We start from the raw sequence: 22,295 nt of genomic DNA, 5'->3' as shown, positions 1-22,295 counted from the left end.
TTTAAGAAATTCCAGGTTGCTTATGTAAAGTTTGTTACTTTGTTGAAACATTATAATTTTTGAAATTTATTAAGCTATGTAAACTTTAAATTTTCCACTCATGATTTTTAGACACCATTGTGGCTTCTCATTTCTAATCACTTCTTAGTATTATTTACTCTGTTTTATTGGGTCAACTTTCTCCAAGAGCGGGTGAGGACATCTTGTACCCGTATAATAACCACAGAAAAGAACTGTAGTGTAGAGTTCCAGTGTGTGTGGAAGGTCTTAGGGATTATGGAGCTGTTTCAAACAAGATTGAAATAGTCTCAATGATATTCAGATTTTAATTTATAAAATATTAAGTTGACAAGAATTACTTTAATTATGACTTTTAAAGACAAGCAAAGAGAGTATTATAAAAATGTACAAATTTATTTTACCTAAATAAATTTATAATTCAAAATAAGCAGGAACCACAGTTTGTGTTTCTCTCACTTCGGGCCCTTGCTAATTGTCATCCATCTACTTAAATATTCTGTATTCCTATATTCATCAAATTCTAATGAATCTGTTAGACTTGTTTCTCAACTTTTCCACCTTTTACTTAAAAATATTGTCCTGGCCGGGTGCAGTGGCTTACACCTGTAATCCCAGCACTTTGGGAGGCTGAGGCGGGTGGATCACGAGGTCAGGAGATCGAGACCATCCTGGCTAACACGTTGAAACACCGTCTCTACTAAAAAACACAAAAAAATTAGCTGGGCATGGTGACGGGCGCCTGTAGTCCCAGCCCCTCGGAGGCTGAGGCAGGAGAATGGCGTGAACCTGGGAGGCAGAGCTTGCTGTGAGCCAAAATCTCGCCACTGTACTCCAGCCTGGGGTGACAAAGCAAGACTCCGTCTCAAAAAAAAAAAAAAAAACATTGTCCTACATTAGACAAAAGATGGAAACAACCAAATGTCCATTAATAGATGAATGAATAAACAAAATGTGGCATATACATACAATGAAATCTTATTCAGCCTTAAAAAGGAATGAAATTCTGATATATGCTGCAACATATGTGGACCTCAGAAACATTTTATTAAGTAAAATGACCAGACACAAAAGGATATACATTGTATGATTCCATTTATATAAAGTGCCTATAATAGGCAAATTGATAGAGACAAAAAGTGTTTACAAAAAGCTTACCCAGAGCTTGGGGAGAGGAGGGATGGGGAGTTGCTTAATGGGTATAGAGTTTCTGTTTAGGATGGTGAAAAAGTTCTGCAGAGGGATAGTAGTGATGGTTGCACAACATTGTGAATTTACTTATGCCACTGAATTATACGCTTAAAAATGGTTAAGATGGTAAATTTTATTTTTGTATATTTTACCACAATAACAAACTACTGTCCTGAGTTAGCCATGGAATGAAATAATAGCACACTCTTTTGGGCTATGTGTGTGCACCAAGAAGGGACTCAGCCTCCTGCCATTCTGAATGGCCACTTCATCCTCATACTGGGGCGAAGAAAACACAGCTGTATTTACTTTTCCAACCCCATCTTCTATTTTGAAATATAACCTTTTGCAAGTGAGAGCCAAGGTCAAGTGACACAGCTTTCTGCTCACCTCTTCAGTTTGCCAAACATTGTTTTTCTAGTGGAATTCTGGGTTAGGTGCAGCAAGTGTGAGTTACACTATCACTCATACGCCCAGTGGAATTTAATTAGCCTACCCTCATAATTTCTGTACTCGATTTGGTATGACACATTTCCTTTTACTTTCATCTGTGTATGAAAACACACAGTTGTGTATTCACCAACTATAGTGGTTCCAAGTATGTGGATTACTCTATATCAAATTCAAATTACACAGAAAATAAGGCTTTTCTTCTCCAATATGTTCCCATTTCTTGAAGAATTATTTACTTTTTGAGATTAGAGAAATGTTTATACATAGGGTGAACATGAGCAATTCTAAGTACATACCAAGTATTATATATTTATGTTTTTGTATGATAATGGTAGAAACAGTAGCAAAGCATACATTTTTCAGCATATGTTAAGAGCAACAGAACAGATTAGTTTTTTGTGCTCAGACAACAGCCTTAACATGAAATAACTATATTCATTGTTGTTTGTCATAACATTTAATTGTTTGTTCTCAAAAGTATATATCATACTTAGGTTATGAGAATGGCAAATGTTCATTCTATCAAAGCACACACCAAAAAACCCAACATGTAGCTGTTACTTAATATTTTTAGATTTACTTTCTTTTTGTATTTCTGACTGTATCTTATGACATTTATTTGCATTCAGTCAATATCATATAAGTGATGTCAATTTATTTAATTATATAAAAACAAATTAGTATAATATATTTATATTTTCTTACCAGGTTTAAAAATGGAAACTATTCCATTTTCTTTCTTACTGTATATGTAGATGAGTGAAGTACTTTATTGTTTCACTGAAATGAGTATTATTCATTTCAGTGTAATTAATATTCAGTATGCTAAGGAGATGGCCAAGATCATTTCTCATTGTTTTCCTTTTAAATTATCTAGAAAAAAATATGATCTTGTTGCATTACATTCTGAAGAAGTTGAATACATACTTACAATAAATAAGGCTATATAAATGGGAAGTTAAGTATTAATAGAATCCAGTGTGACTAACAAGGGATATCAAGTTCTTCAGACCTGTGGGATACATAATAAGCTTGAAGAATTTGTGCACAGAAGCCTTAACTGTTTTGCAACCTTGGTTGTGATTAGATGCTGTGGTTTTCTAAGCTACTACGTGTTGTAGCCAGCTTGGTAGATTTAACCTAGTAATAAGATGCTTAGTTGAACTGTTAGTTTAAACTCGGTTTCTATAGTGGCACAGTCTTTATTTTTGAACCTTCACTTTCCAATCCAGATGACACTTGTCCATAAAGAAATTGTTAAACTTGAGACCTAAAAACAAAATAAAAAACAAAATAACTCCAGACCAGTAACATTTAAAATTATTTCCCTTGATGGTAGTCTTTACTGGAAGACTTTAACCAATTCAGTTTGCTTAGACTCATAAAGAAATTATGGATAATGTCTAGTAAAACTTAGTAAAACCATTTTTTGTGAAATTATACTATAGTACATAAAATTGAAATATTGCTGATTTAATGTAAAAAACAAACAAACAAAAAAATCAGCTTGGCCAAGTTGGATTATATTGTTAGAGATTGCTTATGTAGGTTACATCGACATTGTTATGATCTGGACACAGGGGGTACATACTTGTTTTATAATCTATATGTGACTGCCATTGACTTGCAGTATGGGACAGGGAACATTGGATTTTAAGTCAGAAGACCCAAAGTGTAAGTCTCTGCCAGTTAGTGGTGGTGTGATGGTCACTAACCTCTGAACCTCAGAAGATGAGAATGAAATAATAGCTTCCCTATCAAATTTAGTGAGTTGTGAGGTTCAAATTCAATACATGTGAAACTACTTTGAAAACCGTATAAAGGACCATACAAATGTTATTTGTTATTTCTCCAGGTTTCTGATGAGAACTTTTCTGATCTCTTAGATCTAACTGAATTATGAAACTTTGATAAAATTGTACCAATATGTTGTTTCGTATAGTACTATAGGTCATGCAAGTTTTTTAAACTCTTAGTTTGTTATATTTTAAATTTATAGATCACTTAACATTTGCTTTACTTTGGTTTTTGTTTTGTGTTTTGCTTTGTTTTGGTGTGGTTAATATGCCTTTTTTATCTAAATGGAGTTGCTTTGAGCAGTAGAAGTTGGTGGGGGTCTTAAGTCCTAATAAAGGGCACTCTTGTTCCTTCTTATATCCAGAGCCAATGGAGAAATAAGACCAAAGAGCCACCAGACAGAGAAACAAGATACATACAGCTGTGGGTGGATAGTGTAATAGCTAAGATGGACTTGTGCACTCCTACTGTTCCACGTCTACATCTGTGGGGAAGTTTAAAGCACCACAACAGACTCTCCCTTTGGTCACTTTTTTTTCTGCAGTCCAGGTAGAGAGATAAGGAGAAAGAGACTCTCCCTGGGCCTTAGGATATTGGGGATTAGTGTAGCCCACCTAGAAATACAGACTTGTGTCTGTCATCCACTGTGATAATAAGAAATATATATTTGGTTTTTGTCTCTAGTTCCTGACACTGAGCTTCTAGAACCCTTTGAATTTCCTGAGTGACAGGGGTAAGAGGAGCATCTTTTGTTATCCATAACAAGTTCCTTTCAATCATGCCCAAATTTATACAGTAAACCCTCCATTGACATTCTCGATAGGTTCTTGGAAGCTACAACTTCAAGCAAAATGACATATAACAAAACCAGTTTTACCATAGATTAATTGATAGAAATAAGAGTTAAGTTGCTATGGTATATTTGTGGTCACAAAAAATCACCAAACTTCTAAATAAAGATCAAACCACTTCTTTTTTTTTTTTTTTTTGAGACAGAGTCTTGCTCTGTCGCCCAGGCTGGAGTGCAGTGGCGGGATCTCAGCTCACTGCAAGCTCCGCCTCCCGGGTTCACGCCATTCTCCTGCCTCAGCCTCCTGAGTAGCTGGGACTACAGGCGCCCGCCACCACGCCCGGCTAGTTTTTTTTTTGTATTTTTTAGTAGAGACGGGGTTTCACCGTGTTAGCCAGGATGGTCTCGATCTCCTGACCTCATGATTCGCCCGTCTCGGCCTCCCAAAGTGCTGGGATTACAGGCTTGAGCCACCGCGCCCGGCCCAAACCACTTCTAATAGTAAACATTGAAATAAGTGTGAGCTCTACATTTAAGAAATATTAATAAAGACAAGTAAGAACATTACTCACCCAGTTATTTGAGTTTGGAGTTGCCGGAGCATATCTCAGCAGCTCAGGGTGTGAGGGGGTACCCAGAACTGAACAGGGCACCATCCCATCACAGGGCACACTCATACACACCCACACTCAAGCAGATGGGGACAACGCAGACACGCCAGTTCTCCGAACATGCACAGCTTTGCGATGTGCGAGGAAACCAGGGTACCTGAAGAAAACCCACCTAGACGTGAAGAGAACATGAAAACTCCACACACATAGTGGCCCTTTGAATAACTGATTTTTTTTCTCATCCATGTTGTAACATTGAACAAAACAATGTTATCTGAGGACGTACTGTACTAATGAGATGGCTCTTGGTGGTTTCTAGATCGCATCAGAATGAAGGACCATTCGCAAGAGGAACCAACCATGTAATTAGAGGGTTGGAACCGTCAGACCCACTCCTTAACTTCTGGGAAGGAAGAAGAGCTAGAGATTGAGTTAATCACCAGTGGCCAATGATTTTTATGCCTATGTAATAAAATCTCTTTAAGAACCCCTAAATAGTAGGTTCCAAGAGTTTCTGGATTGGTGAACACATTGACGTTCTAGAAGGGCGAGGTCCCTGGAAAGGGTGTGGGAGCCTCATACTCCTTCCCCTGATCTTGCCCTATGCATCTCTTCTGTTTGTTCATGAGGGTATCCTCTGTAATAAACCAATAATGTGAAGAAAATTGTTTTTCTGGGTTTTGTAAGCTGCTCTAGCAAATTATCAAACCAGAGGAGGGAGTTGTGGGAATCCCTGACTTCATAGCTTGTCAGTCAAAAGTACTTGTGACCTGAGTTTGTGACTGGCATCTGAAATGGGCGCAGCCTTGTGAGACTGAGCCCTGAACCTGTGGGGTTTGGGTTACCTCCAGGAAGTTAGCATTGGAATTGAATTGAACACTCAGTTGTTACTTGGAGAGTTGGAGAACTGGTTGGTATGAAGAAAAAGCCCACACATGTAGTGTCATAAGTGTTGTGACTAAACAATATAGATCCAACTAGGTAACTCAGCGTACCTCCTTGGAAAGGAATAAGGGGTGAAGCAGAAGGCCAGAGTTCCTTACAGAAAAAAATCTCTGTTTATGGAAACCAGAGAAGTAGATATGAGGCTTTTCCCTCTAACGGAGGTGAACGGCAATTAAATAAATGGAATTCACCTGCCTATCCCCTTGCCTACCCTCCTTTGCAGCTCTCATCTCTGAGGCTCTCCTTCCTTTTCAGTGCCTACCTAGTCCTGCCACCCTGTTGCTGTTCCTGTCCGCTGTCCCCAAGCATAGGCTACATCGCAGCCCCTCCAGACTATACCATGTAGCTGGAGAGAAACACTGGTTCCTGGGAGAGAAGAGCTGCATAAGGCAGGTTGGTTAAGGGGACTTTGGAGTAGATGAGGCTAGCGCAGTGAGAAGACGGGTCTGTAGGAAAAATCTTTCCCCAACGGTTTCATCTACATTGTAGCAGGATCCCATTAAACTTCCTTTAGGAGATATGTTTGTGAAACTGTTCATTTGGCAAGTCAAGGAACAGTCTGTCTCATGCTTGAGGAAATGGATGTAGCTGGAGTCGCAAACCAGTTTATCTCTGCATTTAATACCATCCATAGTTTATCATGTTGGTGATAACGGGCAAAATGGGTTTGGTAAAATCTTAGAAAAACAAAGAAACAAATGCAGGAATTGAGGCTCCACATCCTAATTCCTAGCTTATTCAGAAGAAATTTAGATTATTCAGTCATTCAGTAAATATGTATTGTTTATCTGTTATGAGCTCCACGTTGTGCTGGCTGGGAAGGAAATGGAAATGAAAGCTATAGCCCCTGGCTTTGGACAGCCCATAGGTTTGTGGGGGTGACAGGGAATTCTAGTCGAGTGTAATATGTGCTTTGAGAGAAGTATGCACAAGCTGTTATGGGAACACAGGGATGGTTACTTGGCCCAGGTTTGGGGAGTTCGTTGGGGAAGTCTTTCTAAAAGAGGCTTGTGTGCACCTGGAAGGGCAAACTGAAATAGGCAAGATGAAGGGAGTAGAAGAGAGGATGTCTTAACTTCGATTAAAGTAATTAAATGAGCCAAGGCTCAGAACTAAAGAGAAAGCGTGTGTACACACACATGCATGAATCTACATACATATCTACTTTTGAGGGGAGAGGAAAGCAGTAGGCACCATGAGAAGGTCTGGATAATAGCAGATAGCTTGGTATGGATGCAGAGTTTAGGAATAACAGTACAAGAAATTGGAGGGGTAAGCAAGGCCAGGTCATGCTTGTGGGTCATGACACGGAGTTTGGTCTTTTTTCAAAGGCATTGAGGAATGTTAAGGAAGTGAATGTGTTTTACATGCTACAAGTGATAGGGAGAATGTAGTGTAGGGTAGTAAGGCTGTGTACATGGGAAACTCTTGCAGAATTCAAGGAAGAAGATCTTAGTATCCTGAATGAAGAGAATGACATGAACCTGAAGAGAAATGGATGAATTGGGGGAGATATTGAAAGCAGAAAAGTCAATAGGACTCAGTGATTTATTGCATGGAGGAAGTGAGAGGGAGGGAAATGTCAAAGATAACGCAGGTTTCTGTGTTGGGCAACTGTGTAGGTTCTCTTCACTGATACAGAAAATATTGGAAGATTGGAAGAGCATTAAGTTTGAGGTAAGGTTAAGGTCAGGAAGGGACTAAGCTAAGAGCCAGGTTTAAAACATGTTGAGTGTAAGATGTCCTGTGGAATATCCAAAAGGAAATGTGTAATAGGAGTTGAACATATGGATCAGGAACTCTAGAGAGAAATCCGAGTTTGAGATTAGTATATGTGCATGTGTGTGCATGTGCCTGCACATACATGCGCATGAATCTACAAAGATATTACTTTTGGGGGGGTAGAAGAGTGGAGCAGTAGGCATGATCCATATCAGATAAGCTCATCCAAAGAAGTGTGTTGAGATTAGGAAGAGTAAAGGAACAGAAATGAAACCCTAAAGAACACCATCTCTTGAGAAATAGACAAAAAGAATAACCAGCTAGACATGTAGAAAACAAAACTAACAAGTGTACCGAAGCCAAGAAATAAAAATTCAGAGAGAGTCAATAGCAGTAAGTGCTACAAAGTGGTCGTTGCAGATTAGCACTTCCAAACATTTTCTGAATTTAGTGAGAGAGTGATTATTAGTAACCTTTGTGAAAGCACACTCAGTAGAGAGGCCCAGGCAGGAGGCAGGTTGCCATGGGGGAGGGAGGAATGGCAGACAGTGTGTGCCAACAATGGTCTCAGCCTGGCTGTGAAAAAAGCATGGAAAGATAGTATGGGAGTTAGGTAGGTGATATTCCAGTAGGTAACATAGAGTTGAGTCAAATTTTAAAAAATGGTTAATTGCTTCCAGGAAAGATTAGCAATTAAGAGACACCTCCTAATTGATGAAGCCATGTCCTTGAAGAGTTTGCCTTGGGTAGATCTGCAGCCCTGGAAGCTCTGGGGAAGAGGTTGGGTACAAATGCAGATACATTTTTTTTGGGTGGGGCAGATAGAGGAGATCCTCACTTGGTGGTTCCTGTTTTATCTGTGAAATAGGAGGCTGACCCACCTGCCAACAGGAAGGAGGAAGGTAGTGATATAGAACTAGAAGCGAGAAGAGAAAGGTGAAATGTGTGCTGTGAATCACGAGGGGGGAAGGCCTACTGGGAAAATATGAACTGCCTGGACAGCTTACGGGTTAGAGTTTATGAATTTCTGTAAACCAACTTTAATACAGTTTTTAAAAAATCACTGAAACAGCCTTTTGTGTTTTCAAAACCAGTATTAAATAGGATCCTGCATTTAAGGCACCATTTCTTGGCTGGTTCCTTTCCTGAAATGCTTCTGTTTCCTCTTTCCACCGCACCCCCACTCTAGTTGGCTAGCACAGAAAATTTTTCCAGCTTCAGACAAACCACTTTTCCAAGAATACATGGAACAGATTACAGAAGCAAGTAACAGCCTGCTTACTTCCCCTTCTGCACTTGTATATACATTCAGCTGGAGTTCCGAAAAGAGGAAGTCAGGAGAACATTTTTTTTTTTTCTTTTTAAAAGAAAGATTGGAGAACAAGGGAGCACAAGCAGGTGGAAATATTGAAGGAAAGAGTAAGAAGAGAAAATGGAACAAATACTGAAAAAAAAAAAAACATGAGCCAGAAGTTAAACCGAAATGATGTCAGAGACTAGGAAAGGAGCAGAGAAAAGATCTGCCTTCTAACCTAGCCTCTTCGTTTGCTACTGAAATACAGCATTCTTGAACTGGAGCCCTCACTTCTAGGGGAAACTAACACCCAGGCCACATGGAGATAGAAATCTGTGAATTCAGCTTCTCCCACCTAATTTCTGTATCAGTGACAACATGTCCTGGGTTTTTATTTATTTCTTTGACCTAACCCTTCAATTTTAATATCAAGTCTGAGTGCCTAGAGTATCTGAGAAAGAAGGGGACCAGATCCAGTGCCATTCAAAAACATTTAATGAGCACTTTGTATGTATAGGTGCTGTTCTGGGTACTGAGAACTTGGAGAAAAATAGGAAACAATCCTTGCCATTGCAATGTGATTTCTCCCAAGTGAAAGGAGACTATTGCTTAGGAATTACAGAGGTGCAAGACCCCAACTCTCAGGCTTTTAATAGCTAGACAGACATTTATTAGTGACCAGCTTCTTATAAAAAATAAAAAGCTTGAGTACTGCCTTAACTGCCATAGCGTCTATCACCTTCTCCTAACCTCTGTCCCCTGATGCTTCTAACTCAGATTTGCCCCTCCACCTCACCCCACAGTCAAGAAGCTGATGTAATGCAAGCAGATACCAGCTGAAGCCAGAATAGAATGGATAGTTATCTGGGGAGATAAAGTGACAGTGTTGCTTGTTCAGGCTATTGTTCAAAGAAGCATGTCTTTTATTTATAGACATTAGAATTTAAAGGCATAGACAGCCAGAGCTTGATATTACCTCTTTTTTTTGTAACTTATTTTCTAGAAATATGCTTGATATAGCTACCTTCTTTGCATGTAAATTGAATGTGTTAGAAGAGTGTTTTATACCTGGGTTCACGTTCTTTTAATAGATTCTATTGCTGTTTTAGTTAAGGCTGGCTTCTAAATTTTAATGCATCAATATTTTGCTTTTATAGCATACTATATTATCTCTACTTATCTGAGGCATAGGTTGCAGAAAAAAGCAGGAGGTTTTAAAAGAAGCCAAATATAGATGACTTTCATATTAATAAAATATTCATAATTTAGTTGGACATAGCTAAGTAGATGAGGTCTCCAATTGTTAGTGTGTCTGCAAAGTTGGCGCCTCCTAATAGACTTCATGGTGGTTACTGGAATTTTGTGCCAGGAAAAATGTAGTTGTCTGTTCTTAAACCTGAATTTCCTTGCTTTCAAACACCCGAGAGCGAGGTTCACAAGGATGCCACTAACCTTCTGTTGCTCTGGGGAAGTGACTTCATTTTTCCAACCCTTTGCTGAAAAGTGTTATATGCCTTGTATTCTTGGAGTGTGTTTTTTCCTAAGCTCTGAGGAGATTTTTAAGATTGAAGCTCATGAATTTTTACACCCCTCTGCAAGAAAGGGAGGAAGAGTGGCTGTAAACCTCTTTGAATTATTTGAAATAAAGATAGTAGAATGTAAGGAATGAAAATAAATTGTGCCAGGGAATTTTTTAACAAGTTAACTGATGAACAAGAAATAGTTTTTATACAAACCTATGAAAACAGCTAATAACAGTAAGCTTTATTTGTTGTAATGATATAAATAAGAATATTAATTTTCTTTGTGAGATTAAACAAACTGACGTGGTATGCTCATATTTAAACTAAGTAAGGGCAACCTTACTTAGTTCAACCACTAATTTGAAAAAGAAGTATTAAAGCTAGGTTTATGAAGAAACTATACTCAGAAACCTTATGATAGCAGCATTTCTGTGAACAGGATTCATCACAAAAATAAAAACTATGCTTTATGAACTTAGTGTTTGAATTAATTTTCTCAAATTTGGCTATTAACCAAAAGGTTAATTGAGTCTTTTCTTCTTGCTCTATTGTGGTTAACATACTAATTCTTCCCATTAAAGACCCATTTTATTATGCAAATGAAAAAAATCACAAGACTTTGTGTCTAAGTGAGAGCTGCTTTTTTTGCAGGGGAACTCATGCACCTGTTTAAACCCCCAGCCCCCACCACTGCTTCCATTGGCTGCCAGACTTAGTGATCAGGTTTATAGGCTGTGGGGTCCTTCAATTTTGACTCACATTTTCTTTGTGACTTACTCTTGTTTTGGCTTATATTTCTCTCCTTCCAGCTCTCAGCATGCCAACAGCAGCTGCATCATGGCACTCACCCTGGTGCCAAGAGGGCAGGCAGCCTCCTTGGAGACTGTAATGCTGCACTATAGCCAACAGTTAAGAGATAGATGCTGGAGTAATACTTACAGCACAGCTGAAATTCACATCATTCTAGGAGGCATTTGGTGGAACACTTTGCCCACCGTATTTTTAAACTAATTTTTAAAAACTTTATTATGAAAAATTTTCAAGATTATCCTAAGGTGGAAAGAATACTATAGTGCATTTCCACTTGCCTTCATGTCTGTTTCAATAATTTTCAACTCACAGATAATTTTGTTTCACTGTCCATGGTGTTTTTCCCATGGTCTTATCCAGACTGCTGGTAGATTCATTTTCAAGGATAAATATATCTTAAATTAGAGTTGCTTTTCCATCCTTCTTCAGCCTGTCTGTAAGATCTGTCACCTTAATGATTTTCTCAATCCTTTCTTCTTTAAGGTACAAACTATTAGCATTTTTTTCTAAATTAAGCCAAGATATGCTACTTTAGTAACTGTTGTATTTTCTGATACTGTACCCTAAAATTTTTGAAGCACTGTTCATTCAGTCAATCATTCTATCCAAAGCATGTCTGAAATGTGCAGGATCTTGGAGTATAGAGCTTTAATGGTCATTGGGTTTGATTATCAGTTTCACCACTAACAAGCTGTGTAACCTGGGACAACTTCCTTACCCTCTCTGTGCCTCAGTTTCCTCTTTAATACAGGACTAATAGGAGCACACACCCTTACAAGGCTGTTGTAAGACTTAAATGAGCAAATACATTTAAACAGCTTAGATACAGCCTGACACAAAGTGTTCCGTATATGCTAGTTGCTGTCTTGTCATCATTGTCATCCTAGTTGTCTTCATCATCTTCATCTTTTGTCCCTCTTCACTCATTTTACATAATAGTGGACTGAGACTCAAATGGGTAAAACAGCTCCCTTCAGGTCAGATGGCAGTTTTATAAAATGAAGATAACTTGAATGAGAAACCATGTCCCAATTTTTTTACTGTACTAGATATAGTTTGATACATTCTTGTCCTCAAGGAATTACATTCTCATAAATAATGATTTGCCAAAAAAAAGGATTAATAAAAGTATGAACAAGGGAATATATATTGCTGCTGGAGAGTTAAGCCTTAGGAGCTGTGTGTTCCGAGAGGAGGAGAGAGACCCTCAGCTGCTGAGGCGCCCTTGCCACACTCAGTCTCCCACCACATCAAGAATCTCCCCTCCTCAGTTCCACACAGACCTCCAAAAGAGGAGGGGGCCTTCACGTCCCATCAGTAAAGTCTGCTCTACTCAGCCATAAAAAAAAAAAAAAAAAAAAAAAGAAGAAGTGTATGTTTAGAAAGCAAAATCCTACAGGTAATATACAGGCATACCTCGAAGATATTTCGGGTTCAGTTCTACACCACTGCAATAAAGTGAAAATTGCATTAAAGCGAGCCACATGAATTTTTTTGTTTCCTACTACATACAAAAGTTGTGCTTACACTATACTGTCATCTATTAAGTGTACAATAGCAGTATGTCTAAACAAATGTACATGTCTTAATTAAAAGTATACTGAGCTATCTCAGGGAAGTCTGAGGAGAGGCAGATAGAGGAATGGCCAACTAGTTGGTAGAACAATCAGAACACACACAACATATATCAGTTAATTTTGTCATCTTACATGGGCATGGTTCGTGGCACTGCAAAACAAATACAATAATAGCATCAAAGATCACTGATCATGCCTTACCAAAGCAGAGAGAATAATGAAATAATTTGAAATATTGTGGGAATGATAATAATGTGTCATAGACACACAAAGTGAGCGCATGCTGCTGGATGAATGACTCCAGTAGACTTACTTGATGCAGGGTTGCCACAAACCTTCAATTTGTAAAAAATGGAGTATCTGTGAAGCACCATAAAGCAGAGCACAATAAAAGAATGTATGCCTATACCTCCGCTTTAGTGGAGAAGGTGGAATGTCAGGAATGCTTTTGTTTAAGAAAGGAGATGATTTGGCTGATGAAACTCTAGAACATTCTATACATAACAAAAAAAGAAAAGAAAGCTTGAGTGGGATGAGACCACCAGATCTAGGGAACATTTACACATGAAATTAAGAGAGAAAGCAAGAAATACAAGGAGAGGGAAAGGTATTATTTGAACTACCAGTGAGTGTCAGAAGAGATGACTGGATTCTAAACTTCATCTAAACCCAAATGGGATCCAGCATTTTCTAAAATGTTACTTATTCACTTACTTTAATATGTGCCGAGCACTGTTCTGCTTACTTTTAAATATAACTTCATTTAATCCTTGCATTTAACAATCCTATGAAATAGTTAACTATTATCAATTTCATAATACAGCTAAAGAAACTGAGGCATGGAGAAGTTAAATAATTTGCCCAAGGCCATTTGCTTATTAATAAACAAGAGACCTGGGATTTATACCAAACAGCATGGTTCTGGAATCTGTGCTCCTAACCACTTTGTTCTCCTGCTCACAGGTGATCAAAACCCCGGTGCAGATGAAATCTTAAGGTTTTATGGTGCACCCAAATGTTGCTTCCCTTTCAGTTTTTCTGTATAAACCAGTGTACAGGGAAGCCCTTTAAAGAGAGTAGAATGGTGGTGTCACTACTCATACCTGCGCTCCTGGCCGACTCGAGGATAATTAGCATTGTGAGTCCCAGTTAGGTTTCAGGAGACAGAATCTGCCAACATACATCTTTATAACAAGCTTTACCATAACAAGAGTATGATTACATTTGTTAGTTGCAGTCCTAAAACAGTACTCTGGTGTTATTTTCACAAGAAAGTATAAGATCACTCTTATAGGCATGTGCTTTTTAACTTTACTAATTCGAGGTCATTCACTAAAAAATATATCTTCACGGCCCCTCTTTTAGGTATTGGAGATGCTTTGTAATAAGTTTTTTCTCTATAAATTCTCTATGGATTTTTCCTCTCTTGTGAGCTGCTTCTTATTAGCTTATAAATTGTCATTATTTCTCCCAACTTGGAAAGAAAAACAAAAATCAAAAGAAACTTTTCTTGACTTCACATCCCTTTTTAACTACTGGCCCATATATGTTTCCCCATTTACATTATGACACCTAGAAAATACTGTCCATTCTAATTTTCTCTCCACTTTCTCCACCAGATCTCGTCCAGCTCCAGATTCAAATTATATCCCCCTGCCTACTAACAGCTCCACCAAATGTCTTCTAGGCACTGAAACGTCCAAAACTGAGCTCTTGATCTTCCCACCCATTCCTGCTCCCTGGTACTCTTTCCCATCCCTATAAAGGGTGATTCCATCTGTCTCATTGCTCAGGCCAAGAACTTTGGCTTTATCCTTAACTGTGCTTTTGTTCTCATACCCCCACCATCCATTCCATCAGCAAATCGTGTTCGTTTTACCCTTAAAGTCTATCCAAAATCCAACCATTTTATCTCACCTTTGCTATCCCTGCTCTAATCCACTTCGTAAGTAATCTCTCATTCCCAGCTATCTTCCCACTTCCTTCCCTGGCCACCCTACCTCTACTATCTGCTGTCAACCCAGCAACCAGGATGATTCTTTTAAAACATCGGTCAGAATATATCACCTCTCCAACAACATGTTCTTCAAGATTTTTTTTAATCTAACATGAAACAATTTGGATGAATCTTATCCACATATAGCGTTGAGTAAAAGAAGCCAGAAGCAAGAGTTCGTACTGTATGATTGCATTCATTTAAAATACAAAACTAGGCCGGGCACGGTGGCTCACATCTGTAATCCCAGCACTTTGGGAGGCTGAGGCATGTGGATCACCTGAGGTCAAGAGTTCGAGACCAGCCTGGCCAACATGGTGAAACCCTGTCTGTACTAAAAATACAAAAATTAGCTGGACGTGGTGGTGGGCACCTGTAATCCCAGCTACTCGGGAGGCTGAGGTAGGAGAATCACTTGAACCCAGGAGTTGGAGGTTGCTATGAGCCGAGATTGTGCCATTACACTCCAGCCTGGGTGACAAGAGCAAAACTCCGTCTCATAATAATAAATAAATTAATTAACTGAAATACAAAACCAGGTAAAACGAATTCTGTGTTGTTAGAAATAAGGATTGTGATTGACGGGATGGGAGTTGATTGTGACTGCAAGAGAACACCAGGAGGGTTTCTGGGGGCTAGTCTTTTATATTTCTTGATCTGGGTGCTGGTTGCTCATGTGTATTCAGTTTGTAAAAATTTCGCAAGCTATACGCTTAGGAGGTAACCTTTTCTGTGTATATTTTATACTTTAATAAAAAGTTTTACAAAATTATTTCTCATACAAAAAAATCATTCTTTTTTTTTTTTTTTTTTTTTGACATGGAGTTTCGCTCTTCTTGCCCAGACTGGAATGCAATGGCACAGTCTCGGCTCACTACAACCTCCGCCTCCCAGGTTCAAGTGATTCTCCTGCCTCAGCCTCCCAAGTAGCTGAGATTACAGGCATACGCCACCACGCCTGGCTAATTTTGTATTTTTAGTAGAGATGGGGTTTCTCCATGTTGGTCAGGCTGGTCTCGAACTCCCGACCTCAGGTGATCTGCCCACTTTAACCTCCCAAAGTGCTGGGATTATAGGCATGAGCCACCGTACCCAGCCCAGAAAATTATTCTTCTCATTTAGACTTAGAGTCAAATAGTTTGTCAGCATTTATAACCATTAGCATTTATAACCAAAGACATAACATACCAGAATCTCTGGGACACAGCTAAAGCAGTGTTTGGAGAGAAATTTATAGCACTTAAATGTCCACAGGAGAAAGTAGGAAAGATCTAAAATCGACACCTTAACATAACAATTAAAAGAACTAGAGAGGCCGGGCGCGGTGGCTCAAGCCTGTAATCCCAGCACTTTGGGAGGCCGAGACGGGTGGATCACGAGGTCAGGAGTTCGAGACCATCCTGGCTAACACGGTGAAACCCCATCTCTACTAAAAATACAAAAAACTAGCCGGGCGAGGTGGCGGGCGCCTGTAGTCCCAGCTACTCAGGAGGCTGAGGCAGGAGAATGGCGTAAACCCGGGAGGCGGAGCTTGCAGTGAGCTGAGATCCGGCCACTGCACTCCAGCCTGGGCGACAGAGCGAGACTCCGTCTCAAAAAAAAAAAAAAAAAAAAAAAGAACTAGAGAAGCAAGAGCAAACAAATTCAAAAGCTAGCAGAAGGCAAGAAATAACTAAGATCAGAGCAGAAGCGAAGGACATAGAGACACGAAAAACCCTTCAAACAATCAGTGAATCCAGGAGCTGGTTTTTTGAAAGATTAACAAAAGAGATAGACTGCTAGTCAGACTAGTAAAGAAGAAAAGAGAGAAGAATCAAATAGACACAATAAAAAATGATAAAGAGGAGATCACCACTGATCCCACAGAAATACAAACTACCATCAGAGAATACTATACACAACTCTATGCAAATAAACTAGAAAATCTAGAAGAAATTGATAAATTCCTGGACACATACACCCTCCCAAGAGTAAACCAGGAAGAAGCTGAATCCCTGAATAGACCAATAACAAGTTGTGAAATTGCGGCAGTAATTAATAGCCTACCAACCAAAAAAAAAAAAAACCCAATAAATCTTTACTGAGCAGTAGGCACTGATCTAGACATGTGGGATACAGCAGTGAACATGAGCTACAAAAGCTCCTTGGCTGGGCGCAGTGGGTCATGCCTGTAATCCCAGCATTTTGGGAGACTGAGGCAGGCAGATCGCTTGAGCCCAGGAGTTCAATACCAGCCTGGGCAATGTAGTGAAAAAAATACAAAAATTAGCCAAGCATGGTGGCGTGCTCCTAAAGTCCCAGCTAGCTACTTGAGAGGCTGAGACAGGGAGGGTGCAGTGAGCCAGGATCACGCACTGCACCCTAGCCTTGGTGACAGAGCAAGACTCCGTCTCAAAAAAGTAACAAACAAACAAACAAAAACTACGTAAAAGTAAGTTTTATATAAGTGAGAAAAGGCCTCATTGAGATGGCAGCTGGACTAACACTTGGAAGGAGATAAGGGAAGTAGCCCTGTGTATGTCTGGGAGAAGAGTGTCCTGGACATAGGAAATGGAAAGCAAAGGCCCTGAGGCAGAAGCAGGCTCGGTGTGCACAAGCAAGCCCTTGCACTAGCAAGGAGACAGTGGGACTGAAGAGGAGTAGGCCAGGGCACACGAGCTGGAGATGAGGTCAGAGGCACCCCTGGAGCCAGATCGTGAAGGAGCTAGTAGGCCTCTGTAAAGACTTGAGAATTTTATTCTGCCTGAGATTGAGGGTTGAGCGGGGAGTCATTGTTTTGCCCAGGCTGGTTTGAGTTAGGTTTCAGGTGCTCGTAGTGGCAGGCCATTCATCTTCATTGCTGTAAATACATTTCAATTTATTATCCATTCTTCTATTGATTGATATTTAGGTGATTTGCAAGAGATATTAATTGTAAGGAAACTGAACAAGATATATCCTTTTTTAAAAAATTAGATAACTTTTGTGACATAACAGGTTAGTTCCAATGACAGTCAGGCAATCAATCAATACTCATGGTATACATTAGAGATAAATTATGAGTACATGGATATTAGTGTCAAACAGTAAAGTGTGCAAGGTTGAAAATACAAAGATATGCCAGGTAGATTGCTTGCCTTCAAAGACCCTATAGTCTAGTTGGAGATAAGATACATATGCATATGGAACAGCAATTAACAAGGACACATATAGGCAACACCAAATAACGTCTTAGGCAATTTGCTCCATAAGCATTCTGAAATGGGCAAGATCACTTTGGACTCCAGTGATACAAGATTTATCGGGCAGCTGAAAATTTAGCAGAGCCTAGAAACGTACATAGGATTTGGAAAAGCGGAGACAGACTTTGCAGACATTATCTGAGCAAGGGAAATAACAAGAAGGCCAGTTTGTGTTTAAGGGGTCTTGTGGGTGGTCAGTCTGAGTTAAAGTTTAGGATTCACTTTAAAGCCTAATGGAAATTTGGATAAATGTAATTCTAAAGTAAAGAGCTGCATTCAAATCTGGGAATATTGACATAGTCCACGTTTCTCAATCATTTTGATGTATTAGTGCCACATTTACTGTTACTAAACCTCAAAGTTCACAAGGCCTAAATGTTTTAAATATATGTGTTTTTAGACCAACAAAGAAAATTCATCCAGTGTGACTGTATCAGACCCTGAGACGGAAAATAAGGCAGGCCAGACTCTGGAGAACAGCTCATTAATGGCCGAGCTCCTGAGCGATGTACCCTTCACCCTGGCCCCGCATGTGCTGGCAGTGCAGGGCACCATCACTGACCTTCCTGACCACTTACTCTTCTATGATGTCAGCGAAAACTTATCACGGTTTTGGTATGATTTCACTCTTGAAAATTCAGTGCTCTGTGATTCATAATCTTTATGTCTGTTTGCACCTGAACAGCTTTAAAATATGTTCACCTATTTTATTTGACCTGTTTGATGTTCTTTGCCGTTTCACTGTTTAAGGCCCTCAGCAAAGTAAGGATCATAAATCAAAGAAAATAGCATTATGTTAATTACTCTATTTTTAAGAAAAATGTACATTTGTGTACAAATTGAACTTAAGTTCTACTTCCTTTCTCCCATATAATAAATATAAAAATTAGGCTATGAAGGTTTTATGAAAGGAGTCAATTCCTTCAGATGGTCTCTCAAAATATAACACCTCAAACTTATCTTAGAAGAACTGTGAAAAAGAATTGTGGCATTTTTTAGTTACCACAGCTCCGAAGTCTGAGCTAGAATTGGGTGTGAAGTCTCCTCTCTGGTTTGTAGGAAGTTGAATTAGTGTTATTCCTGATTTTTTTTTCTTCCACAGTGTTTATGAATGAATTCAGAAAAAAAGTTACCAGTTAGCTTAATTTCTTCAGATATATTGATGTGGAAGTTTAAAACTTGTCCTAAACGACAGTGCTAGTTTGCTGATACGAGAATGCTAGACCTGCTCTGCGTGCTGTTTCTGGAGTGGCCCATTTCCGTTTTCTGAAACCCATGGCAGCCCTTTCCATTGTGAATAATTTTTATGTTCCCACCTTTGTTCTCTGCCTTTTTGCTACTTCAGTGTGCTCTCTGACCAGCTTTCCAAAGAACTTTCCCTGCTTCTGCCTCGGTTGGCATTTGCTCTCCTTACCACATATGTTCCCAGCTTCTGAAGAGATCCACATTTCCTTTCAACCTCTCTGCCTCCTGAAGAAAAATATCCCATGATGATACATATTATTGCTGATAACACGCTTATTTAGAAATTTGTTGGCCACAATACAGATGGAAATGTTTTACTCCTGGAAAAACTAAAATCAACTTATTTCCATTTAGAGTATAGGCAAAACACCTACATATGACTTTTAGTTCTTGAATATCCATTGTTCACTTTAATGAAAACAGAACTGCCATTGGTCAATAAACTGTAAAGGGAAGAGGCAAATTGTGATAGAGAATTTTCTATGCCATGGGAAATTGAAATCACATTTATTTTGATGACCAGCAATATGATTTATTAACTCTGTGCCAAGTTTTAAGTATATTTTTTCACGAAGAGTACCATAGTGAAACTAAACACTGTGCATAAAGGTACATGAATTATTCCAGTTTTAAAGTATTGTTATGCGTGTTTGTTTTAATAAATGTGGCATGGTTTTAATACAAATGCTATGTTATTTAAAAGTTACAGGAACATTTCTATTGACAAAAATATGCTTCCTTTACATATTATGTTACCATATGATGTTAATGATTAAATTAGATCTTTACATAGTTTTTATAAAGCATCAGTCTAGGAAATATGACTTATTGCTGATGCAAATGTGAACATTTTGTAGTAGTTTTGTAAAAGCACATCCTTTTCAAATATCTATGTTAATGTACCCTTGAAACTAAATGCAAGCACATAGTCAGTTTGTCTAGTTTATGTGTGAAATTTTGTCTAAAATACCTAAACATTTCATCTATATTTATGTCTACCATGTTATCAATGTTTATAAGTACCTTCATGTGTCTATAAAAATGTTATATTTAAATAAATGTGAATTAAAATAAAATATTTTATTATTTTGAGATCCAGAAAAATGGGTTTTTTTTGAATCATTTACATCTGAATGCAAGTTGTTAATTCTTTAGGAGCCAAAAAGTTTAAGTTTATAGTTTGTATAGTGCTTGGAAAAATACACAATTTCCTCTTACATGTAAGTTTTAAGGAATAACTTTGAAAATGGTAAGATCAGTAGTCCTGGCTTAATAGGACTGGAGGGATTTGAGAGAGACGACATGAGCATTTCTAGATTGATCCCATCATCACAACATTTAGTAAGGGCCAATGTTAATGATCTTCTTTTTTAAGCAAAAATATTGTGAAAATGACCATTTAATTTTTTATTCAGTATATAAATTAATGTTTCTATGAAACATTAGAAATCAATAAGCTAACTTCATTTTACCTAAGAGAAAATTGAAGCCTAGAAAGACTAAATGACTTAAATCACTTAGTGATAAATAAATGCCTACCTTAATAGTGTTAGTAATTATAATATATGATAACAAAGCCTTATGATATGGTGGGAAAGAGTTCAGGCAATTGAGGCAGCCAGACAGAGCTGATAATGGCTCCCTCCCTCATAAGCTGCGGAGCTTTCAATCAGTCCCCTAGCTTCTGGTGCCCTCAGTTCTCTCAGTTGTTAAACACTAATTGCTCATAACTTGCAGCGTTATGCTAAGTTATAGTTGGTGTATGTCAAATGCCTGGCAGCCTAAAGCCTAGCGCATCATCAGTATTGTGAGAAACGGATTGTTATAATTCTCGTTATTGACCATACATACACAATACTATAATGAAATGCAAAATACATATTAACTGAACTTCTTGAAGAGTAACATAAAAAAAACAGCTACCTACATTAACTGTAGATCCCACTCCTTCCCAGTATTTTGTTCCGTATTAATACCTTACTATGAGCAATATTCCTAAAATATGTTAGTTGACCGTTCTGCCTTAGCTAAGAATTCCATAGTGAACATTTTGTTCTTTTTCTCATTATTACAGTCTTTTTCCTAATATATGTTATTATTGCAAAGTACTATAGGTATACAATGTGCAGGTGATTTTACTGAATCTTATTTATTTCTTTATTTGTGATGGAGTTTTACTCTTGTCACCCGGGCTGGAATGCAATGGCATGATATAGGCTCACTGCAGCCTCCTCCTCCTCCTGGGTTCAAGCGATTCTCCTGCCTCAGCCTCCCAAGTAGCTGCGATTATAGTTGCCTGCCACCATGCCTAATTTTTTTCTTTTTAGTAGATGTGGGGCTTCACCATGTTGACCAGGCTGGTCTCGAACTCCTGACTTCAGATGATCCACCTGCCTAGGCCTCCCAAAGTGCTGGGATTACAGGCATGAGCCACTGTGCCCAGCCTTGAATCTTACTTTCAGCCCTAAAATACGTTCAAGACTTGCATGTATTTTTTTCCCAAGCTTTCTTTAAAGACATGTGCATTCTTTCCTAAAAACAGAATGAGAGAGACTATTCTGACCATGTATTGCCCTGGCTAATTAAATTTTGATCAACTGACCTTTAAAAATTGTACCATTAAAACATTAGCAAAGGCACAATTTTTATTAACCATTGCAGACAAATCTATAATAGTTTTTTAAGTTAAACATTCATTGACATCAACACTTGTTTTTTTATTTTCTTAAAGAAAAATGGTAAATTGAAAACAGTATGAAAAAATTCTTCTAAAATTCCCAGAGATTTCATTTCTCATAATTCTAAATGACAGGTGAGGAGAAGCAAGGAAAGAATCTCATCCATGTTCTGAAACCATAGTACATCAGACTACCTCTGTACCTCCCATGGTAACAATTGATCAGTAAATGAACACTGCCTTCAGTAATCTAGCAAAGAATATGTTTCTTTCAGAGATTAATGCATTATCTTATTAATTATGTCAATAACTCACACAAAATATAAGTTTATTGGAAATGTAGTTGAAGGATGTTTTGTCTTTTAAAGTTTGTGGGAAATACAGGTTTATGGACATTATCTTTTGAGCATTTGTCCCATATTACT

The 22,295-nt window shown here is 38.4% G+C and overlaps 1 protein-coding gene across 2 annotated transcripts in view; it reads left to right on the top strand.

Annotated features, from left to right (window-relative positions):
* The window catches only part of UMAD1 (UBAP1-MVB12-associated (UMA) domain containing 1), a 240,687-nt gene extending 220,390 nt beyond the window's left edge, over positions 1–20,297 (top strand). For both annotated transcript variants that reach the window (XM_023224888.3, XM_023224889.2), the window contains one exon: positions 18,349–20,297. In XM_023224888.3, coding sequence (XP_023080656.2) covers positions 18,349–18,606 — 258 coding nt within the window. In that variant the 3' untranslated portion in view covers positions 18,607–20,297. The remainder of the gene's footprint in view (positions 1–18,348) is intronic.
* The last annotated feature ends 1,998 nt before the right edge of the window (positions 20,298–22,295 follow it).

This window comes from Piliocolobus tephrosceles, chromosome 8, assembly GCF_002776525.5.
Source record: "Piliocolobus tephrosceles isolate RC106 chromosome 8, ASM277652v3, whole genome shotgun sequence".
Classification (NCBI taxonomy): domain Eukaryota; kingdom Metazoa; phylum Chordata; class Mammalia; order Primates; family Cercopithecidae; genus Piliocolobus; species Piliocolobus tephrosceles.
The sequence above is the reverse complement of the archived record's forward strand: the minus strand, read 5'-3'. Positions and strand labels throughout refer to the sequence as shown.